The sequence below is a fragment of the Acanthopagrus latus genome, chromosome 21 (assembly GCF_904848185.1).
Source record: "Acanthopagrus latus isolate v.2019 chromosome 21, fAcaLat1.1, whole genome shotgun sequence".
In the NCBI taxonomy this organism is placed as follows: domain Eukaryota; kingdom Metazoa; phylum Chordata; class Actinopteri; order Spariformes; family Sparidae; genus Acanthopagrus; species Acanthopagrus latus.
In genome coordinates, this window is record NC_051059.1 from 3,305,374 (window position 1) to 3,327,634 (window position 22,261).

The following is a 22,261-nucleotide window of genomic DNA, read 5'->3' on the forward strand; positions in this document are numbered from 1 at the left end:
CTTAGACTCTGTGCCTTTCCCTGACTTTCATACTCCATATCTTCCAATTGTATATGAGCTTTCCAAATTTGTACACAAGCCTAATCCTGACTAACCTCAATGTCTTCTAACTTGTCTTCAGCTACAAAAGACATCATGCAACTGGTTTGACAGGAGTACTCTGTGATGAGAAAACTTCACTTGTGTATTATTTGTAGGGTGTTCCATTATATTTATAGTAATTCCCATTGTAGATATGTTAAGTTCTATTTCATTTACATATGCAGGTTATACAAGAATAAAGGATATGATTACAAAACATCACCATTTTAGTACAACTTCAGTTTTTTTAAATGTGCATCTATGTGCCAGGATTACGAACATTCAGCATTCAGTGTCATCCATCTTCCTCAGACAAAAGGCTAGGTCAAACTGGGTTACAGCACAAACGTTGCCAGCAGCTGATTCATAGGATGAGCACAGAATGAGGATAAAGTGAAAGCAAGAGAAAGTATGACAAGGAAATATGAGCCGAGGGAGTCAGAGAGAGGAGGGGCTCTGTGGGTTGATAGGTTTAAGGGCAGATGGCCTGTTAGTTCTAAGATTTGTGTGTGTGTGTTGATTGAATTGCCACCAAGACGTCTCTTACATAATAGTGACAGTGGACAGGCCTGGCTCTGGCCCTCGTTCCCCTCTGTGTTCACGTTTGTGATAACTCTGTGCTCTCTGTTCTTTGAAACAGTGCAAATTTGTTTTGTCCAGCAATCAAGCCGATGACATGGAGTGGGTTCCTCTGGAACTATAGCTGCCATCAAACAAGAAAGTGTGTCTGCAAACCAGCTCAGTCTGGAGCCAGATGCAGGCTGTGAGCTTTAACATAGAGGATTCTCACACATACGACTCAAGTGTTGTCATGGGGGCTGCAGGTAAAGCTACAGTTCATTCGGAGTCCCTCATTTTGAGTTAGGTTATCCTCCTGCATTTGTCTAACACTACTGTTTGGTCATTCCGTATCAAGTTATAAGAAGTCAAAGAAGGCAGATGGACCAGACAACATCCCTGGGCGGGATCTCAGAGCATTTGCCAATGAGCTGACTGATGTTCTCACCTCCATCGTCAACCTTTCCCTCAGCCACAGCACTATTCCCCCACAACCATCGCCCCTCCCCAAGAAGTATGACCAGCATACCAGACACCCTGCAATATGCCTACCGGCCAAACAGGTCGACCTCAGACCTCAGCTGTTCTCCACTGTTCCCTCTCCCACCTGCAAAACAAAGACCCCTACATCAGGACAATCTTTGTGAACTACAGCTACAGCCTTCAATACGGTCACCCCCCACAAACTCACCGACAAACTACCTACACTTGGTCTGCACCCCACCCTGTGTGACATGTTTCTTTACTGTGCATATGACAATAAACACTTTGAATCTTGAAAAAAACAAAAAAAAACAAAAAAACAACCTGCCTTGTAATGTTAAGCTGATGTTAATGCAAAGTTATCACTTGCTGCAGCTGCTTCACAAAGCATCTCAGTGTTGCCCAGGTGATTCATGAATGTTAACAAAGACAACAGGCATCAATACAAGCCATTTACACTATAGGGTTGGTAAGTTTTCCTAGAAGCGTGTGTTGTTATATTTGTAGAAAATCTCTGAACATTCCATCAAATGATCAGACAAATTTATGAAAAAGTATCTGTGGTTGTTGCAGGCCGATTCAATTGTCCAACTGGCCTGCATGAACATTTTCTTTGCTGTACGCATCAGATCAGGACACTGTTAAAGCTTTTTTTTTGTTATTACTGAGATAAATATCCTATTGTTGATTATTTATCAGGATGATTTCTTATGGTGAGATTTTGGTATTGTGACATCCCCGGTGAGGATGTGGATCTTTACTATTACCCAACTCTATTACTGCAGCTTCAACACACGCTGGTGGCTTTATTTGCTCATGCAACACTGGTTTTCAACACTGTATCGCTTCACACTGCAACACCAGCAATATGACTCATTCAACATGAAACTGCCGGCTGAGAACACAGAGGATCCATCTAATGCCGCGCCACAATACACAGCTGCTGGGGAACAGCTGTGTGTGTGCTGGTGTGTATGTGACAGAGAGAAAACGAGCGAGAGACAGAGAGAGCGAGAGAGAGAGAGAATGAGAGAGCGAGAATGAAAGAGAGAGAGTGTGTGTGTGAGAGAGAGAGAGAGAGAGAGAGAGAGAGAGAGAGAGAGAGAGAGAGAGAGAGAGATAAAAGTACTGTGCCGTGTAAATCAGGGCATGACTAAAATACACAGACATGGAGCTGGTGCAGGTATATTTTAGTGGAGGTAGTCTTCTCAACACTTGTGTGCACACAGTCAGTCTCTCCCTGACTGTTGCACTTGCACATATAAACCCAGTTTGAGTACTGACCGCTATATAGCTCCCACACACTAGCATGATAGCTAGCCAGCTACTGCACTGACAGACCAGACAATCAATAGACACAATGATAGACACACACACACACACACACACACACACACACACACACACACACACACACACACACACACACACACACACACACACACACACACATTGTTTCTTCACTTTTAGGGGTGTGCATCTCTCTCTTATAATACAATTGGATAAACATCTAGATACAGGGGCTCCAATGCAATTCAGCGATGATACATTTTTAATACAGCATGATTAAGCACAATTTTGTGCCATTTAATGTGACGCAATGCACTCTAATACAGTTATATAAATCTGTATTGTAGTCAATCATTTTCCATTTTAAATCACAATAAGCTATTTCTATAAAAGTGTCAGTGTCTTCAACTGACTGGCTGCTGTCAATCAAGATTGTGATTATGATTTTTGCAATAGACACAGACAAAATTATGAATATAAACTATCGGGCCAATGTGTCTAACTACGGCAGTTAGGGGGTAGAAATATGAAATGATTTCCTGATGATTACTTTAGACCTTGCATAGTTTTAGCAGGAGAAACTGTTTGATATCTGTGTCTTTGTCTTGCCTGTTCTTGCATCCACATAATTACTCCTCATTGCCCGCACATATTTCATCACACCGTCCCTCCAGCTGATTGTTACCATTGTGAATTTATTTGCTGTTCCACAGACCTCGTGAACAGCCGCACTTTTGTCCAATGTTTTTTCTTTCTTTTAGAATCCGAATACCTTCCAAAGTCTAGACTTGACTGTGCACTGTAAACCATGTCAGCGTTGTCGTACACATCTTTGTTTATCCCTTGCACACATGGATCAAATAGAGTGGCGTGGGGATGAAGAATTTTTGAGGACAACATTGAAAAAACCATCGTCCTGGTTCCCTTGACAAGCGCCTATGGGATTACTGAGTTGGATTATGGATTATAATTCACAGATGAATGCCACTTTCAAAGCATACATTAAATAGCTTGAAATGAAAAGCTAATGTTAGCTGTAAACGTTGAAATGACTTCAACACAACAAAGCATCTAACTACGTAATAATTATATTTGTTATCTATATACTGGTGTTGTAAAGTAAGAGTTAGAACAGTGTGCAAGTAATGTTCATCTGTTAAGAAACGAGTGCATAGATGAGTCCCAATGTTTTGGCATGATGACGTTTAATGTTGTTGCAATTGTGAGACATTTTATTATCTATTTTATGTCATAGAAAAAAAATATCTTAAGCCTGTTGAGCTCTGGTTTTAGGACTCATTAGTGCACCACTCTATACAGCAAGCCTATAGAAAAAGCACCATATGAATGACAGTCTAACACTGGTAGAGAAGAGTGTTAAATGAGGACTACAGATAGCTGAACCTATCTTTTAAATGAACTGGATGTTTATCATCACTGTTTGAGTATCCCTTAGCTCAAGCTTCAAGACTCACTTGCCTTCCCCTCCCTTGCAGTTGTGTGCTTCGTTGTACGTGTGCATTTGTGTGTGTGTTGATGTGCAGCAGTGATCTATTTTTGTGCTAAATGGAAAAAAAAAACACCTGATGTTGGAGACGCTGTCAGATGTTAGAGTGTCTGTGGGGGCGTGTGCCTTTAAAATCTGTAAGATTCTTGTCAGTGGACGCTCATCACACATGCACATGCACGCACACACACACACACACACACACACACATACATAGATGCTAGAAATAGCTGCTCTATATTTGAATGAGTACAGTCAGAGTCAATGGCTAATCAATGTCCCAGCTTTCCTCTGTCGACTGCAGTCTGTAAAATAGAACACATGGCCGGGTGAATAAATAACATAGACAGAGAAACGCTACACACTGAATATTAAAGGATGGCAGTCAGAAATACATCCATGGCTCCTCTTTCATTAACTCTGTTATATGGAGCCCTATAAAATACGTCAATATTCCAAATCTGTAGATATTTGAAATTCTAAGCTTAGGGTTGGTCCTCTTTTAATCCCCTGCCAGCTCCCTTCACACACTTTTCCCCGTTTCTTCTCTGTTACATCACCATCAAACTCGGCTTGTCTAAATGTCCTCTGAATTTGTCCTCGAAATCATCAAACGGTCACTTCAAAGAATGTGATAAAATACAAAGATGTGATAATGTCTGCGTGACATTAATACAATTAAATGAGATACTGTGATGATGTGGAACCTCACAAAACACATTTTTTCACGTTGATTTTTCTTCTTAAATCCCCTGTTAGAGGAAGAGATTATGATTAAAAGAGCATTAACCTTTGAACCTTTGAGAATACTTGCTCAGAGCACAGCATTCACCATTTCCCAATGAAACCATCTGAACTTTGTGGAAATCATCTGTCTGACACAGCAACACTTACTCAGTCTTATAACAAACAAAAGCCAAAAAAGCTGTGGTTGTTTATGAGCAGCAGTTGGGGCTCATTAACAGGAGCCATACTTACTGATGTTTTAAAGAAGAATTTTGCGGATATAATGATTGCCCTTGGCATAAAACTGGACTGTCTATGCAGCAGAAAGGTGCAAATATTCTTTTGGTCCTACATGACCTGTGTAAATAAGGGTAAGGGGCTGATGTATTCCCCGCTGCTCAAAAGGTTGAAAACCTGTAGAATGCACACCAAACCAATGAACACACAAGCACTGCAAGCTGGGTGGAAAACAGAAAGTAGACCAGGCGTAGATCAGTACTGCTTTGTTTTACAGTCTGATCAGAGTTTGTTCTAGGCTCTGTTTTCATAAAACATAAACAATATCCCATCCACTTCTGGTTCAAAATCTATCTCTATTGCAGCTAAGTAGTATGCTAAACTTTGTTTTTTAGGTGAAAAATAGGCAGTATAACAGAATCTTGATTTGTTGTTTTATCAACACTGCCTAGTTTAGACAGTCTGATCGACCCTATCTAGACTAAGCTCTTTGTGTCTGTGGATTAGCGGTTACAAAAGTGGAACAACAGTCTGTCTTGTTAGAACAGTCCTAGAGCCACCAGATGAAACATTGTGCTCCATTTGGAGGATTTTTGTTTATTAAAGTGGGGGCTCTGTGTGTTGTTCAGTTGCATAGACTACCAACACTAGAATTTTCAACTGGCTTTGTATCACTACAAAGTTCCAGTTTAAATATCAGTTTACTAATTATTGGTTGGATTGGATTGGGTTCTCAATTATTTAAATAGTTTAAATGGAAACATTGATTTCTTGAAAAATGATAGCAAATGAATATCAGGCCAAAGTTTTCCAAAAAGAATAACTATATTCATTAGTCAAAGCTCATGCAAATTCACAATCAGAGCATCTAACAGCTCTGCTGATTTGCGTCCTCAATCATATAAACTTCAGTCAGATTTACAGGGCTGCAGATAGTGGCATTGATTTCAAGGTGAGATGCACCTTATATACCTTTATTACACTGAGCAATACTCCATGTATTGCCATGTGCAACACACCTATACTCCTTTCAACTCAGCTAATTAACTTTATTAACCACTATCTTAAATTAGTGTGACATGTCAACCAGTTGATGTATCTACTACACTGTTAGAGAAAATGACATATATATCTTTAAATGGACCATAAGTTCTCCCTGTAAATTAAATGTAAAGCCAAAATAACTGAGGGCTCGGAGAATAGATCTGACCCTGCCAAATAGAAACACAAAGAAACAGACCCATATCCACAGGTTGATCATGATGGTGAGCAGCAGCAGAAGTAGCTTTAGGATGCACAAAAAGCCTCATCAGTACTCAGCCACAGCATGTTGCAAGCATAGTACCAACAGGCCTACCGTCTATATCAAAAGCAATTGCGCTGTAATGCCATTGATTGCTCAGTGCTCAGGTGAGGTGAAGTGACAGGCAGAACAATGAAAGAACTTAAAGGGACTCATCATCCTGTCTGTACAATGATGCCATGCACATGCTAAAGAACCCCTTATGAAGATAAAGACGGATAAGCATAACGCTGGAACAGTCTTTATGGTCCAGTCTGTTTGAGATGTGATATTTCTGTGCTATCACAGCTCTGTATGAATGACAAAAAAACAAGTCAGGAATTCTGGAAGTCTGGAATTTATAGCTTGATTTAAAGTTACAACTTAATTGATAGTACTTTAGGTTACAATGGTGGTGCAAAAGTAAACACATTCTCAAAAACACACTGGGGTTACATTGCCTATATAAATACCACTTATAGAGAAAACAAGAACTGTGATTGGTTAGCTTTGGCTGCTCTGACGCTGGTGGACACTTATGATAGTGAAGACAAGCATGCTGAAATAAAATGTTGACTTACATCTATTTTTTCATACTTTGCTCTATCCATTAATTGGTTGTGTCGCAAATCACAAACTTAATGGCAATATTTCCCTGTCATTTGGCTGACACTTTGTATTCTTCTGCAGGAATGGATGAAAGTGGAAAATCTGCATGAAGGCAATACAAATAAGCAAGGAGGTGAGTGAACATAACAGAACAGTGTAATTACAAACAGGAAAAGGACTCTGACCAGCCAAGAAAAAACAGAAGCTTGGGCCTAAACAAGGGTCTACATCTGTCACACGGATGTGGCTTGTGTATGAAAAGTCTGAAATGGACCATAAAACCGTATCTCACAAATTATGTTGCAGATCAATGCCCTCAACAGACTCAAACACCAACCAATCCTCCTGGAACCAAGCTAAGACATTAACCATGTAACAAACACATAGGCACACAAGAAGGGGCTCTCACCTGTTGTGTTCATGTTATTATCTTGGGTAGTCTTATTGGACGCTCCTGCATGGGGTGGAACCGCAAGTAAAAAATTGGTCTCGCAAGTCCCATGATGCCTCTTAGGAGGTGGGGAAGATGGCATTACAGGTGAAGTCATTAATGGGGAGGACATAAATGTTGCCATTGCAGCTGCAGCTCCTGTGCCGTCCGATACAGTGAGTGAGCGTCGGACAGCTGCATGCGGGTAGGGCACTCTAGGTGGGCATGCTGTTCCCATCATGGTAAAATTTGCTACGTTAGGTACCATCATTGGCAAGCCTCCCATGCCAGTGGGGTATGTTGCATCCATCACCATGGGAACAGACAGATGTGAACAGTCAGACATTGCCCTTCTCACTGCAGTCCGCTGTGGTAATTCACTTCTTTGGCTGTTTTTTGTCTCCCTGTTTATGGTAGCACACGATCCCATTCTCTCATCCTCAACTTGACCTAAATCTTGTGACTGGCCATGAATTGCAACCTCATCTCTGCCAACTAGTGTACATGGACCCATTGTCCCCTTTTCGGTATGGCTTAAGTTATCTCTTTCCACCCCAGTCTCCGCTACTTCACTTACTGCTGGGGCTGAAGGTAGGCTTGCTGTAGGCCCTTCATCTAAACCAGCTTTACTTCCTGTAAGGTCAGCAGAGGGAGGAGCAATATCAGTAGATTGCACAACACCCTGCTTTGCTAAAGATGGCTTGACAGTTTGTTTTCCAGTTGGAACCGTAACTGAATTTTCTTTCAGACTTCCAAGTAGGCCTCCAGGTGTAGGTGATGAGACCGTATTCTTCTTGTCCTTTTCATTTACTGGACTTGATCTGCTACTTCCATTGAAGCAAGGGCTCAATGTGTTTCTCTCCTGACCATGCAACACTGGGCCAGAAACTTGAGATCCCTGGATGTAAAATCCATCTTTGCTGCCCATATAATTTTGTTGCAAATTGCTTTGTCTGAAGTTAGGGTTTGACGTAGGCATACAGTCTGGCACAGAAGGAAAGGATCTCCCTGGTGAGATAGGAGGGGACGGTACTGAAGAGGAAGGAGAAGAGTTGGGAGACATAGGGCTGCTTGGGCTTTGTCCTTCACTCCCTAATAACCTACCTGCTCTTCCTACCCTTGACCCCTCATCCTCTATCTTAAGCATTGGCATCCTGAAGCTCTGGGATCCTGGTGCCTCAGCCGATGAGCCAGACAATGTCCCCTGGGTCCTGCCTCGCCCCAATTTCACATCCTCTTCCGTCAAAGTTATTTTGAATCCCCCCTGTGTAGCACCAAAAACCTGCCCCCCTGGTGCCATCTGGCCTTGGCAGTCCCTGTGCTGGTCAGAGGGTGGAGAGGAGGCCAGGGCTGCAGGGATGCTGGAACCAGAGAGGGTGGTTGAAGGTTTGTGTTGCTGTTGATGCTGCTGCTGTTGTTGTTGATGGTTATTGGAAGGTTGTCCATACCCGCTGCCACCACTAATAATGCCAGGCTGCTGCCAGGGTGAGCCAGACAGGAAAGACATTGTCCCGGTCTGTTGTCAGGGCTTCTTGTCTTGCTCTTTTTCTCTGTTCTTTGCACCTTCTTTGTCTCTTGTTCTAGTTGTTGATCTTCTTCTCTGTCGGCTGTTTGTCCTCCTGCCTCCTGCGCTCTTTTTCTGTCTCCAGGTAGTGTCGTTTTACTGTTGTCCAGGAAGTAACGTCCTCAGTGTCCAAAGTGTTATGAGCTTAGAAAGTAAAGGAAGCAGTGCGTCCTTTCTTTTTGTAAAGTGATGCCTCAGAGTTGTGCGTGTGTGTAACTGAGCTGATGTGTGTGAAGCGCATGTGTGTTTACAGGCAAGGCAAAAGGAGTGTGAGAGTGAGAGTGAGCGTGTGTGTGTCTGGTCGTCTCGGCTTCTCTCTGAGCACTGCACAGATCAGCTGTGGGGCTAAATTGCACCTTGCTCTCTCTCTCTCTCTCTCTCTCTCTCTCTCTCTCTCCCTCTATCTGTATATCTGTTTTCTCTCTCTCTCTCTCTCTCTCTCTCTCTCTCTCTCCCTCTCTCTGTGACATCACAAAGTCACATGACAGCCCGGAATATTCCCTCATTCGTTGGAGCAAAATTTCAGCATCCAGCCCTAGCGACAAGCGTGCGCAAGAGTACACACATGAAGACACAGGATCGCACAAACACATGTGTTGTGGCAAACATGCACAGACACAGACAGAGCGATGGCTGTCACGGGAACTCAGCTGCCATATGACAGCCACTGTTCACATGTTGATACAGAGCGAGAGACACAAGGACGGATTAGTGAGACATTACTGAGAACTGTAATTATCCTGATCAGATTCTCATTGGACTCCTTCTAATATCAGTCACAGAAATAAAGAAAAAAAAAGGACAATGTACACGCTGAGGCTATAATTTACCACTATGACGTCAAGAGGTGATTTTGTGCGCTTATCAGGAAACTGTGCGCCCTTCACCCTGTGCTCTTGTCTTCATTAATTTGTGCCTTCACTGAAATTATTTTGTGTGATTCACATTCTCACATCACATCTTTTGGTGAAAAAAAATCTAGAATGAGGTGAAACTTAACCTGTTAAAAAGCTGCAGAGACTTGTAGTTCAGACAAAGACACGGAGAACCACTGAGCTCAGTGATCGTAAACTCAAATTTTTGTGATGCTAAGTGCTATTTTTATTAAAAAATAAATTGACTAGAGCTACTCAAAACCAAACACTGACCAAACAACCAAATATTTTTAAAAATACAACATGTTTTAGGGTCTAATCACCCATCGCTGGATGTGATGTACCACATGGAACATGGTTTTACCTTGCAGTAAGAAAATCACAATAAAACTGAAGACTCACTTATGACTTACAAAGTTGAATTATGTTGGCTTGATTTGGAAGGGTAGCAGGCTGTCTTATAATGCTCTTATAATTAGGAGTTTGATATGTGGGCTTTCAAAGCAACACCATGCAGACTGACATTTGTCACAAAATATAAACAGGCTCATTGTGCAAAATCTGTTATATTAACATTATTAAGAACAGTTTCAAACTGGGATGTCCATTTGAATGGCCATCAGTGACAGCTTGTAAAAAGTATAATTCTAATCTTAAGCTAAGTGGTTTTGTAATGTGGACTTTCTTCCGATTCAACAGTGGAAACAACTGCAGATTGTGAGACTTTTAGCTAACTGTACACATGCAGCACAAAGTTAGCAAGTGCAAGCCTAGTGCCAGATGGCAAAGAGCCAAAGTTCAGGAGAAAGTAAGTCAAACATTTAGAAAGTCAAAGACCTGTTTCTCAGGACCTACAGACAAAACCATGTATGAAACCACAGTGAATACTTGATTCACAATAAACTAGTTCCAGGGCCAAAAAGACTATAGGAGATCTGGTTGATACATAGCAGCTAGATACCCATAACGACTTGCTAACTTGCTAACTGTCAGCAATAAACTCACCAGTCTTAAGTTTGTTTTGGAAACTTGCTACCACTCAGTAGTCAGAGATCAGTCATTACACAGTAAATCATTTCTTTTTCAGCTTGGGTACAGTGGGAACATGCTCTGATAACAGTATTGAGATGTTGTCAACTCTTAAGTTGATATGATGAACTTGTTAGCAAACAGCTGAATATCATTATTCATTTGTGCTCATGTTTCTGGCCACCTGATGGATTTAAGTCCAATAGCTGCTCTCTTTAAGATCTGTTAGCTAAGTAATTTAAACATGTAGCAGCAGGTGCAGTTAATAACATTAATTATGGCTGAATTCCAGTTGCATGTACAGGTGGTACTGTCTGTCGAGGCATGGCTTTTGGGGCACTTACATGGAACTAGGCCACAGGTGGGCTATCAGTTACACTGTGCTTTTACTGGTGTGAAAAAGGCCTGCTGCTGTTGTTTATTCCACTATTTACAACGTGAAAAATCAGGGGTCTCATTCATAAAACTCTTTGGAAAATCCACACGAAATACACCAAATAATATTCTGATTTATGTGGTTCCGCCCTATATACCGATGGCTCCATTCCCAAGTCCAACCATAAATGGTCAAAGCAAAGTACCTCCTGAATGTTGATGCATGCAAATGAGCCACTGATCAATGGTTCTTTACAGTTAATCACAGCACTGTGTTTGTTGGTGAGGTGGAGATGACAAAGCACATATTGTATATGCTCATTCTCAATGTTCTTTAGTAGTGCAGTCCGTGCAGTCCACAATGGTGGCACAATATTTATATGTTTATAGCAATCAGACTCACTGTCCTACTTGATGGCACAATCAGTGTAATCCCCCACCTGGTGGGGAAGGAAGGTGTGTATATCAGTGTCTGTCGGGTAACTGGGAAATGTTTGTGATTATAGAACAATATAACTCTGAACGTTAACAAAGCAGTACAGAAAAGAGCACTTTAATTGCTTAACAGCAACAAACTTGAATGGGAATAAGAAAGTTTCAAGTAAAACCATGACTATGGGGAAAGACAACAGTTGTGTTACACCAGACATAATGCACATGGCAGAGACTAGCAACAAACACAACAACGGTGCAGCCACGCAGCCTTCAAATGTACATGTACGCAGCAAGAGTTGATCGAAAATCTCAACCATAGGAAAACCAAAGTACACTTCAAAACAGACTGAGAAGCTACGTATCTCGACAGTCCAGCAGGTTACTCCAGATGTTAATCAACCGAAACAAACTTGACAATAAATAATAATCATAAGAATAAATAAGTTACAAGCAGAAAATATAACTCTGAAGGCAGGTATTGTATCGCTGAATGTCATTACAGTCGCAGGTGGTCCCTCAAGCTTCATGGCATGAGAGGAAGATGGAGAAAACATCTTGAGCCGGACAGTTGATATCTGAATTGAAAGAGACAGTTTGAAAGAGGGAGTCGACATCGTCCATTGCATCTGGCGACGACATTGTGACACTATCAGGGAGGAGACTAAAGGCTCAAAGTTCCTTCTTGACTACCATCTAAGGATCACCAAAGCACTCCAAAGTCTCCAGAGGACAAAGCCACAAAAGAGAAGCTTTGGCCCTTAGTGAAGGAAGCAAGAGAAGAGGGGCTTTCTTCTGTGGTCCGTTTGTCATAATAAATGGGAAAACAGAAATACTCGGCACTGAAGTCTCTGCTCCTAAGATGCTCCCTGGACTGACCAAGCAGCATGCTAAATCAAAACAGGGAGTGTAATGTAGAAAAAAAACAACAAAAAAACAGGATATATAATATTGAGCCCTAAGCAAGACAATGAATGTAGGTTTTTAACCTTGAACCCTGGTAGGACTTTACCAAAAAGTGGAGGCTGGGGTGCTGGTGGCAAGCCTGCCAGCAGCAGCAGTATCTGGCGCCATTTGAGTATGCAAATATTATTTAGATCCAATTTTTTTAACTTGTGCTATTCCAAATGGAATGAGTCACAAAAACACATCTACATATTGTACTGCTTGTACAGTGTCTGTGTCTATAATGGTCTATATATATTTACCCATCTGTCTGTCTCTTTACTTCTAATTTTTCTCTACCTTATCTTACGATTTGGACATATATTTATTTGTACTGTCTGTGTTTGATGTACTTTATGTACCCTTGTTTTTGCCTGCATTTGATCTGCATGTGCAACTCCCGGGTTTACCGAAGTTCTTTGTAATCTGTTCTCTTTTCCATAAAGTTAAATAAATAAATAAATAAATAAATAAACAGTTGTTACATATATATATATATATATATATATATATATATATATATATATATATATATATATATATATATATATATATATAGAGAGAGAGAGAGAGAGAGAGAGAGAGAGAGAGAGAGGATAAAAACTGTTCTGACGGCAAAGGATCTCATCTTCCACCCTGCATCTCCTGTCTCAACACTTTTGCCTGGCACAGACTCTCTTGACTTAATGAGAAATTGTGTGTAGGAGCTAACTATGAGTATTACATTGCATACCTAAAATTGGAGGCTCAAGAAATACAAGATGAAATTCACAGTTACATTCTAGGTATCAAACTGATGCTAATTTCCAGAATGACCTCATGACATGCTGAGCAGCAGCCACATCATCAACTCCATGTGCGATGCAGAAAGCATAAATTGACTTCAAGGAGTGCAACCATCTGGAATTCAGTATTCTCTTTTGACAGAATCGCTACAGGTATTGATAATTCTTCTGGCTGCATAAAGCACTGAGCAATCTTCCTCAAAGACCAAGGTCATGTTCAGAGGGGGATACAAGAGATAAAAATCAAAGGTTGGCAAACCCTACTTTACCTCAGCAACTCTAGTATCAATCAGTGATGTCCATGTTGGAAAGAGAGGTTTATCAGGTTAAAAAGATAATGGGAAAACAATTAAGCTTCATTCAGATTTAGCAAAAACAGAGTGGAATACTGGGGCTGTGTGTAGGCCTGCATGTAACTTGTGTTTGGTATGGTAGTAGTCTGCTGCTTAAAGGAGCAGTTCACCCAAAATTGAAAATTCAGTCATTATCTACTCAATCCCCTGACAATGGGTTTGTAGTTTTGTAGACCTTCACAGCAAAACAGCACTGCAGCATTCTCCAAAACAACCAACATGGCTGGGGAAGGGCATTGAATATAAAATCTGCTCTATACAGCTTGTCCAGTGTAATCCACGTCTCTAGAAGACCAGAGATCCCAAAATCATTGTAAAAAAAACGCTACTGTCAATGATTGTGTTGAGCTAAACAGACGCGATTTTAACTCAGCAGCTACAGTGAAAATTTCAGCGACAAAAAGGTGTAAATAATACATTGTCAAATCAATTTGGAATTAAATGAATTCCAGAGATATTTATTACGTTGGATGAGCTGTGGGGAGACACTTCTTAATTTATTTTAGGTTGTTTTGTTTTGTTTTTTCTCTTTTTTAATGTTCACTTGTTTAAAAGAATGCTGCAACGCTGTTTTGCTGTGAAGCTCCTGAAATGTTTTGTGGACAACAAAACTTCACCTGACTTTCCACGAGGGTAAGCAGACAATGAAGGGATTTTCATTATGCTTTTCCTATGAGTCCTTTGCCAACAAAAGCATTGTAAGCTACAGAGCACTGCTGTTAAAAGTGACGAGATGAGAAATTGTTAAGTGCTCTCAGAAGACAAAAGGAGCCAAACAGATGTAGAAAGCACAGATGGTACATGTGTAGACAGTGTTAAATATCTCTAGATATCTGGGAATGAACTGTCAGTGAGCCATGTCAGGGTCTCGGCCCCTCTGAAACAGTACTTTATGCCCTGTGAGTTTTTCACTGCACATGACAGCTGACTGTCTCCCACCAAGCAACCCCTCACCCCACTCACCCGAGGCCTGTGCCAAATACAAAAGCATCCTCTCAGGCATGACTGAAGATGAATGAGTATTATTACATAATCCTTCATAAACAATCTGTCTACTGTAACTGGAGAGGGAGAGGCAGCAAGAGAGAGGAACAGGAAGAGATTAGAGCATTGTTCATACATTCAATAGACTTGGAAAGGGTGGGCATTATGCAAGAAATCCAGGCGATGCTTCTGTTTAACTTTGGGTGAGCCTCAGAGGTGTTACGTGCTAATATTCATGCGTGCTCTCTGGCTAAAGCAGAGACATTCGTGGCTCTGACAGCTGAAGTTCTGGCATTTTCAAGACAAGACAAGTCTGAAACTTGGAGGAAACAGAGGACTGACCCCACTGCATTCAACTCTCTCCTTCTAAAATGTCACTTTTCTGTGAGAAACAGGTGTATGTATGTTCATTAGGTCTTTGTTGGACTGTCATGTCAGAAAGCCTGTGACAGGGACCTTTGGCTTATACTCCTGCTGATATAAGTTCTACTGCTCTGCTCTAGTTCACAGTGCTGTGGAGATGTTTGCTCAGCTAGCACAAGTTTGACTCACTTTTACCCAGTGATATCCCAGAAAACCATGTACAACCATAAATTAATTTGAAGTGGGATTCATATTGCTATGAATCCCACTATATGCTATATATGCTATATGCTGTATATTGTTATTTTAATATGTACATTTAATCATCTTGAGGTCAAAGACCAAAATGACTTAAATGATAGTTCTAGCAAGATAACAATTACAATTTTGTTTAATTTACATTGTGGTGATGTTAGCCATTTTCTGTTTTGGGGAGGGAAGTTATTTGCCCTGACCGGGTACCACTGATGTATCTGTAATGCCTATATCCTTTACTTTCAATACTGATATTCACATTCTGAAGCTAGCATTTTTCATACTTTGGTCAAAGAAATACGCAGTTCTAACAAATATTTTATTCTGAAAGTCAACTGACAATATAGAATAGATTAACATAGTCTGTTACAGTGGGCCCCCAAGACAGAGCCCCCCCTGACAAGTAAATGGGACATCCATAGCCCCAATAATGTCATTTATAGAACTTCATGAAAAAAATGTAAATGAATAGAATTTTACATGCTAAAAATGTATCTTAAGTTGCATTGTGGGCTACAACTTTAGCCCCATATCTTAGCCTATTGGTTTACATTCAGGCAACAACATTTGGTATCCAGTGAAGCATGCCTAATTAATTATTAGAATATCCTGTTCTGAGAAGGAGTACTATTTTGAGCCAAGGGTTGTGAGGTACTATGAGCTGTTAGTAACAGCCACCAATGCAGCAGCTGACCGAGTTGATGAGTTGCCAAATGAACGACCAATTTACGATAACTACTTTCCCATTATTCACAATGGCATGTACTTCTCTCTTTTCTCCACTGTGAGAAATACATCACCCCCAACTATGAACAGCCTATACAGCTGTGTCAGTCTCACTCATGCATGTGGCAATTTTCCTGTCCCTTCTGGACTACAAATGGATGATGTTATCTTTGGCAATTCCACCTACATGGCTCTGTTAGACTCTGATTAGAGTCCTGGAGCCAGGTTAGTATAGTCCCAAATCAACCTGGATACCACTAAATGAATTCAAAAGTAGGGAACTACACCATGTTTATTGTTGTACACTCCTCATTCGGAAGAGATCCCATCACAAGATGGTCCCTAGTTGTTTGTGAAAGCTAGACAAGACAAGTATGATATCAGGAATGTTGAATCTTCAACTTCCTTAACAAAATGACAAATGCTCAGAAATCCGATCTGTTAGTTGTAGGCTTACATGTAACAAATATGAACATATTAACAACATCATCGTTGAACAACATCAACTCGGTAATCGACTCGCAGGGAATTCCCAACAACAGGAAGCTGCGGCAGGAGAGTTGTGAGTTGTGTTGACTTTACAATAGCAATCCGGCTAAACTAGCAGAGGTTTGATGCCTCGCACTATGTGCTGAGACCCTATTTGTACTGTTGCTGAAGTTTGGTGCTGTTCTGAACATTATTTGTGGCTTTTTGATGTTTCTTGTTGGAGGCCTATACTGCAATGTATTGTTATGATGTGGTCTTTTCTGAGGTTGCTAAAACTACATAAGCTAGCCGACTGCAAGATTGATCTCTCGGGGGGGGGGGGTCTTACTCAGTGTTACGGTGTGTTAGACCATGGATTAAACATGGCATATCCCTTTAAGGGTAAATGTCATATTTTGCAAACATATTTATTCATCTTTCATAGCCAAAAATAGATACATACCTCATAGCTGGTCCATACCTGTCATGATTTAGATTTGAAAATAAGGGAAATCCTCTGTGAATCATCTGTGGGTGGTAGGACTGAATTTTTAAAATGAAAAGCCTAAGTATACTACTGATTCATGATTACTATAATTTGACCTAATATTTTAATGCCATGTTCAGTCACATTATTACTTATCTATCCAAACATCCAAACAACATTATTGATGGATAATTCATACTGTGACTGAACATGGCCTCAAAATATTCTGATTCATTGCATGTCCTTTCATTTTTTAGCCTAGCCTACATTTACAGTAAGTTACAGGTCAGCATCTCTATTGGCTATCTGTTGCATCTCTTGGCTAGTTCACTTTTCTCATTCTCTCAGCTTATTACAATTCTCACCTTTCCTCCTCCTTGCCTGATCATCCTCTGCCTTTCTTGCTGCAACAAATGCATGGATTAAAGCAAAAAATCTTTTGACTGAAAAGCTTTTTCAACCTGTAGCCAAGTCATAATCCCAATTTGTAATTTGTGAAACATGTTACAGGGCACGTTACTTCACAGGTGCAAAAAAGATAAGATTTACAGTTTCACACACCATAATGCACCTAATGCAGACATCAAGTTTAAATGTTTGACAAGCAGTCTTTATGGGAGGATGATCTGAACAGCTGTTCTATTCACACTTAAAATGTTTTTTGTCTTTTCAATATAATTTTCAATCAATGAAATCAAACTGTGCGTCTCCTGTTGTGTGCTACATGTGTGAATTAACAACTATAGTCTGGACTTTGTCTGCAGTGTATCTGTGTAAATGGCTTCATTCAGCGTCTGTCCCTCCCCTCTGGCACCGTGAGTTACCATGGTTACTGAAACTTTATAATGTTGTAAACAAGACGTTTTTGGTTAGTTTGGCTGTACAAAATCATGAATGTAGCCTGATTGTAGCTCAATGCTGAAATCTTGTATTATAACCTACAGAACAAATGTAAAGCCTCAGAGCTTCTTTGATTATTAACAGTATGTTAGAAAGGTGATAACTCACCATCAGACTGACAAGACTGCAAAAGCTTCTGTTTGTATGGTGTATTTTCTGGTAAACGATAAGTGGCTATTAGTAATAATAATAACTAATTATTATAACTACTAATAATGATAATAATAATGTACTGAAAAGTTCTGTAGATGGTTTATTATTTGAAAGAGTACAATTTGAGGGAAAAAGGCACTCTCCCTGTCAGACGATTTCTCACGTGTTGACTAAACTCAAAAACTAATTGATAACGTAGCTCCGATTCAATATGTCAAGGGGAAGACGGCAGGACAGATGATATAAATAACGGAATTTCCAGGGGAAAACGGGAGGGTTGACAGGTATGGTGTGGTCTAACCAATGATTATTGAGTAGTCATGTACTAATGTTATAATGACTATAGAGTACTCAGCATGTCAACATGTTAATGGGTATCATAATCAGTGTTTTCCTATTGTGAGATGCTCTGTAGTTTCCCTCTCATAGTGTGACAGAATTCATCATTACCTCTTCACCTGAACAATTAATGATGTAATCTATGTCATTGTAATCCTTGACCATCAAAACATAGGGACAGACATCACTTATATCTCTCATGTTCAGTTCAAGACACAGGATGAAAACTACACAATTCAGTTATGGTGGAAGGTTAAATGGCTGCCACGTGACATTTTTACAATTGCTCCTTGCTGCTTATTTCTGTCAACCATTATAAAATAAATATAATTATGTTTTTACTCAACATTTTAATGATGATTTTACTATGCCACTCATAACTAACTATTATAGATGAGAATTAAGTGAAGAAACATCCTTCTGATCAGTGATCGGTATCAGCTGATACCGCTCCCAGGTATAGATGAATGCCCTCCAAAAAATCCTGATTGGAGCAGCCTAACTATATAGGTTGAATTACTCATCACTCCTCATCCCCCCGAAACCACCTGTTGATGAACACGAACACTGTAGCCTTTTTAAAAAAATGTTTTACTCCATCCCACATACAGGGTCCTGCTGCCAGAAGTAGTCACTAGAGCACCAGATGTGGATTAATCCACAGATGAAAACAATATTGCACAACCTGCAGAGAAACAGACCATTTTAAAAAATGTATTCCTTCATTAAACATATTTGCACATTATCAACTCACATACAGTACATGTACGCATGTATCGCAGCTGACCCTCTTGCTCTGACATGAGCTCCGTCTCTTGCTTTTAACAGTGTATGTCTGTCCTCCAATACGATTTGACTGTTGATTTAATCTCTTTGTATGTTTTATGTGACTGGTTATATATGAGCTATTTTGTTGTATTTTACCATATCTAAAGTTGATAAGTTAGATAGGATACAGTTAGATAGTTAGATTTATACACGCCATGTACTTGTCTCCTTGGTCCAGATTTATCCCTTGTTTTTATTAGTCTGCAAATGATACGTGTCTAATACAAGTCATGTTGGTAAAGTTTAATGATCAGAAATTTGAGGTTGGAAAAAATTGCTCTCCAAGTGAAACTGTAAAAATCTCTGACACAAAAAAGTTTGGCAACTAACAGGCTACCACAGACACACTTCTATTACAAATCATATATTTAGAACAAGCAGCTGAAGGTTCAAATTAAATCTGATACTTTTGCAGCTTTCTGCACAGGCAACAATCACAGAGGTCACTGTCAGTCTTCCTTATGAAGGGCACAGATTGCTGAACATCAGCTGGAGATGGAGGCAACAGAGAGTGGGGAGGCTTCAGCTGGTTGCCCATGGCACTGGGCAGAGAGAGAGAGAGAGAGCGAGAGAGAGAGAGAGAGAGAGAGAGAGAGAGAGAGAGAGCAGTGAGGGGGATTGAGGGTTGGAAGTGTAGGGAGGGGAGGAATAGAAGGAGGGGTGGAGGATCTTGTCAGAGCGTTTCTATTTTTACACCTCGACCTCACTGACTGTCACACCCAGTCCACCCCTTCTCTATCTTTCCATCCCTCAGTCACAGAGTCTCTTTGTTTCCACGGCAACCACCTCCTATGTCTCCCTGACAACGCCCCCCCCGACACCCGACAGCCCCCCACACCCTGCACCCCCTATCACCAATGCAGCGATAATGACGGTGCCGCAGCCATACAGGGAGTCTGGGCAGGAGAAAGGGAAGACGTGACGTGGATGGAGGATAAAGAAAGGGCAAAGAGACAGAGGATGGAGGGAGAAAGATGGGAGGGATGGAGGGGGAGAAGGAAAGGGCAAAGGCAGAAAGAGGTATAAAGGGGTATACAATGGGAATGAGGAAGACAGAGGAACCCAGGAATAGATAAAGAGAGATGAGCGAAGAGATGAGGAAGGGCAACAGATGAAGGTAATATTAACGGAGGAAGGAAGAGAGGAGAAAGGAAGAAACAGGGTGGGGGGGCAAAGGCAGATTAAATCAAGTAAATACTCAAATAAATGAGAGTCAGAGTCAACTAGACAGACAAGCAGAAGTAGAGATAAAGATAGAGAGTGGGGGCAAAGGAGCAAGAAAAGGAGGACATGAAGAAAAAGAAGTTTCCAGAGACTCTCTGTGAGCCCACGAACATTGAATCTGGTCTGTCTGTCACTCTGTGGACTAAAAAAAATGATGAAAAAAAAATGAATCTGACCTAATGTTGCCAAAATCAAAGAAGATTGGCAGCTTCCCTGAGAGCATATACATCGCAATATATGTTGTGAGTGAGTCAACTGGAAGAAGGAAGAAGACCTTTCAGGCTTTCTGGTAACAGCAGATGTGAAAAATTCACTACAAATATGCATTAGCAAAAGCAGACAGACCTGCAAGATGAGGTGATGAAAATAAAAGATGAGAAAAGGTCATTAAGGTTCTAAATGAGATTCTTTAGTGTACAGTGTTATTATACTAATATTTTTTTTTTGTGCCTTGGTCTCAGAATACTGGACTCATGGTAAAATTCCTAATGCAGTAGCCAGCCAGTGATGTGTCACTGCCACCTGAAGCCATTTGTCTGTGATGAGCTTCAGCTGCAGCAAATTGCAGTCAGAGCTGCAGTCCTCCCAGCACACACCTGGTGGCGTCAATGAGCAGGGCTCAGAGTCAACAACGCCCTGATGCTTTACCACACACTGAAACATGATGATCCATCTGCACTGTTAGACTGCCAACCAAAACACACACAGATCTCCAGTGACTATGTCAATTTATAGTATTCACCTTGATTCAGTCTCGCTGGCTCTCTCTCAAGGACAAAAGCAGGTCACTACATCTGTATGCATGTGCTTAGATTTCAAATTTCACCTGCTAGCAAAAGGTGGTAACTGCTTTTCTTCACATTTCTCTGTCTCCCTCTCACTCTCACCACTCACATGCATATCAAAATATCAAGCTGGGTTGGTAAGACTGTAGAAACCAGCAAGAGCAAGCAACGTTTTGGCAACTGAGCTGAACCATGTTTTGGTTAATAGAACATAAATAAAATAACCGTCACCAACATAACTCAGTTCAAAAAGATTACCATGCACCTGTGCCTGTGTGCTTTGTGCTAACTGAGTTAGCTAGTTCTGAACGACAGGCTCAGGGCCTCTGCACTGTGAGTGCAGCGCATCGTTATCATGGCTAACTGTACGTCTCACTCATAATCAACAAAACATCTAACATTATCTTAATGAACATAAACAACAATTATGGCTGGTGGTAGCACTCACTCCAGCCAGCAGGTCAGTGTTAGGACATTTTGGCTGAACTTTCTCTTCAATTCTAGTGCGACTAGCGCACTAATAGTTTTAGAGCCTTAGGGGAGGACTCCAGTCATGCACAATGAGTGCATGGGCAGACTGTATGCAGGCAGGCAGGTACATAAGTAGACAAGACTGTTAGAGGCCTGAGACAACAAATACTGGATTATTGATATTATTTGTCAGAGCATTTGTTTTATGTATTGCTGTCGGGGTAGATATCATTGACATCAACAGATTTAATGATATCTCTCATCTATACTCTAGGAGTGCCTCTTTTCAAGAAATTAAACATGGTAATGATCGCAGTCTTGTTGACTGGATAAACACAGTAAACAACCTGGATGAAGCTTCACTCTGCAGCAGAGCCTTTCATTTTTCAACAGCCAAAGTAGGTACAAAATATAAGACATTTAAATAATACCATCACAGTAGTAATGATGGCTTCAATCTATTATACTGTATGTCCCAAGTAACAATGACACAGGAACTGGCTCACTTAAAAAGAAGGGAGCAACCATTAATGTTATTAATTCCACCTGTACTTTTCCTGCTTTGACAAAACTCTGAAAGCATGAAAAGCGTTTCACAACCCTAGAAATATTCAAGACTTATGATGCCAAAGTGTGCATAAATCCACAACAGATGCCACTGTAATGCTTTTTTTCCTATTGTCCTTAGTTTGTTCAAATGACATCAAATTTGGAGCA

At 40.6% G+C, this 22,261-nt stretch overlaps 1 protein-coding gene across 4 annotated transcripts in view; it reads right to left on the reverse strand.

Moving 5' to 3' along the window:
• The window catches only part of map4l (microtubule associated protein 4 like), a 104,243-nt gene that overhangs the window by 31,149 nt on the left and 50,833 nt on the right, over window positions 1-22,261 (reverse strand). The window contains exon 1 of one of the 4 annotated variants that reach the window (XM_037084850.1): window positions 7,183-9,091. The exons of the other annotated variants lie outside the window; for them this stretch is intronic. Within the exon in view, the coding sequence (XP_036940745.1) occupies window positions 7,183-8,710 (1,528 nt within the window). The 5' untranslated portion in view covers window positions 8,711-9,091. Of the gene's footprint in view, window positions 1-7,182; window positions 9,092-22,261 lie in introns of those variants that run through there. 4 annotated transcript variants of the gene reach the window in all.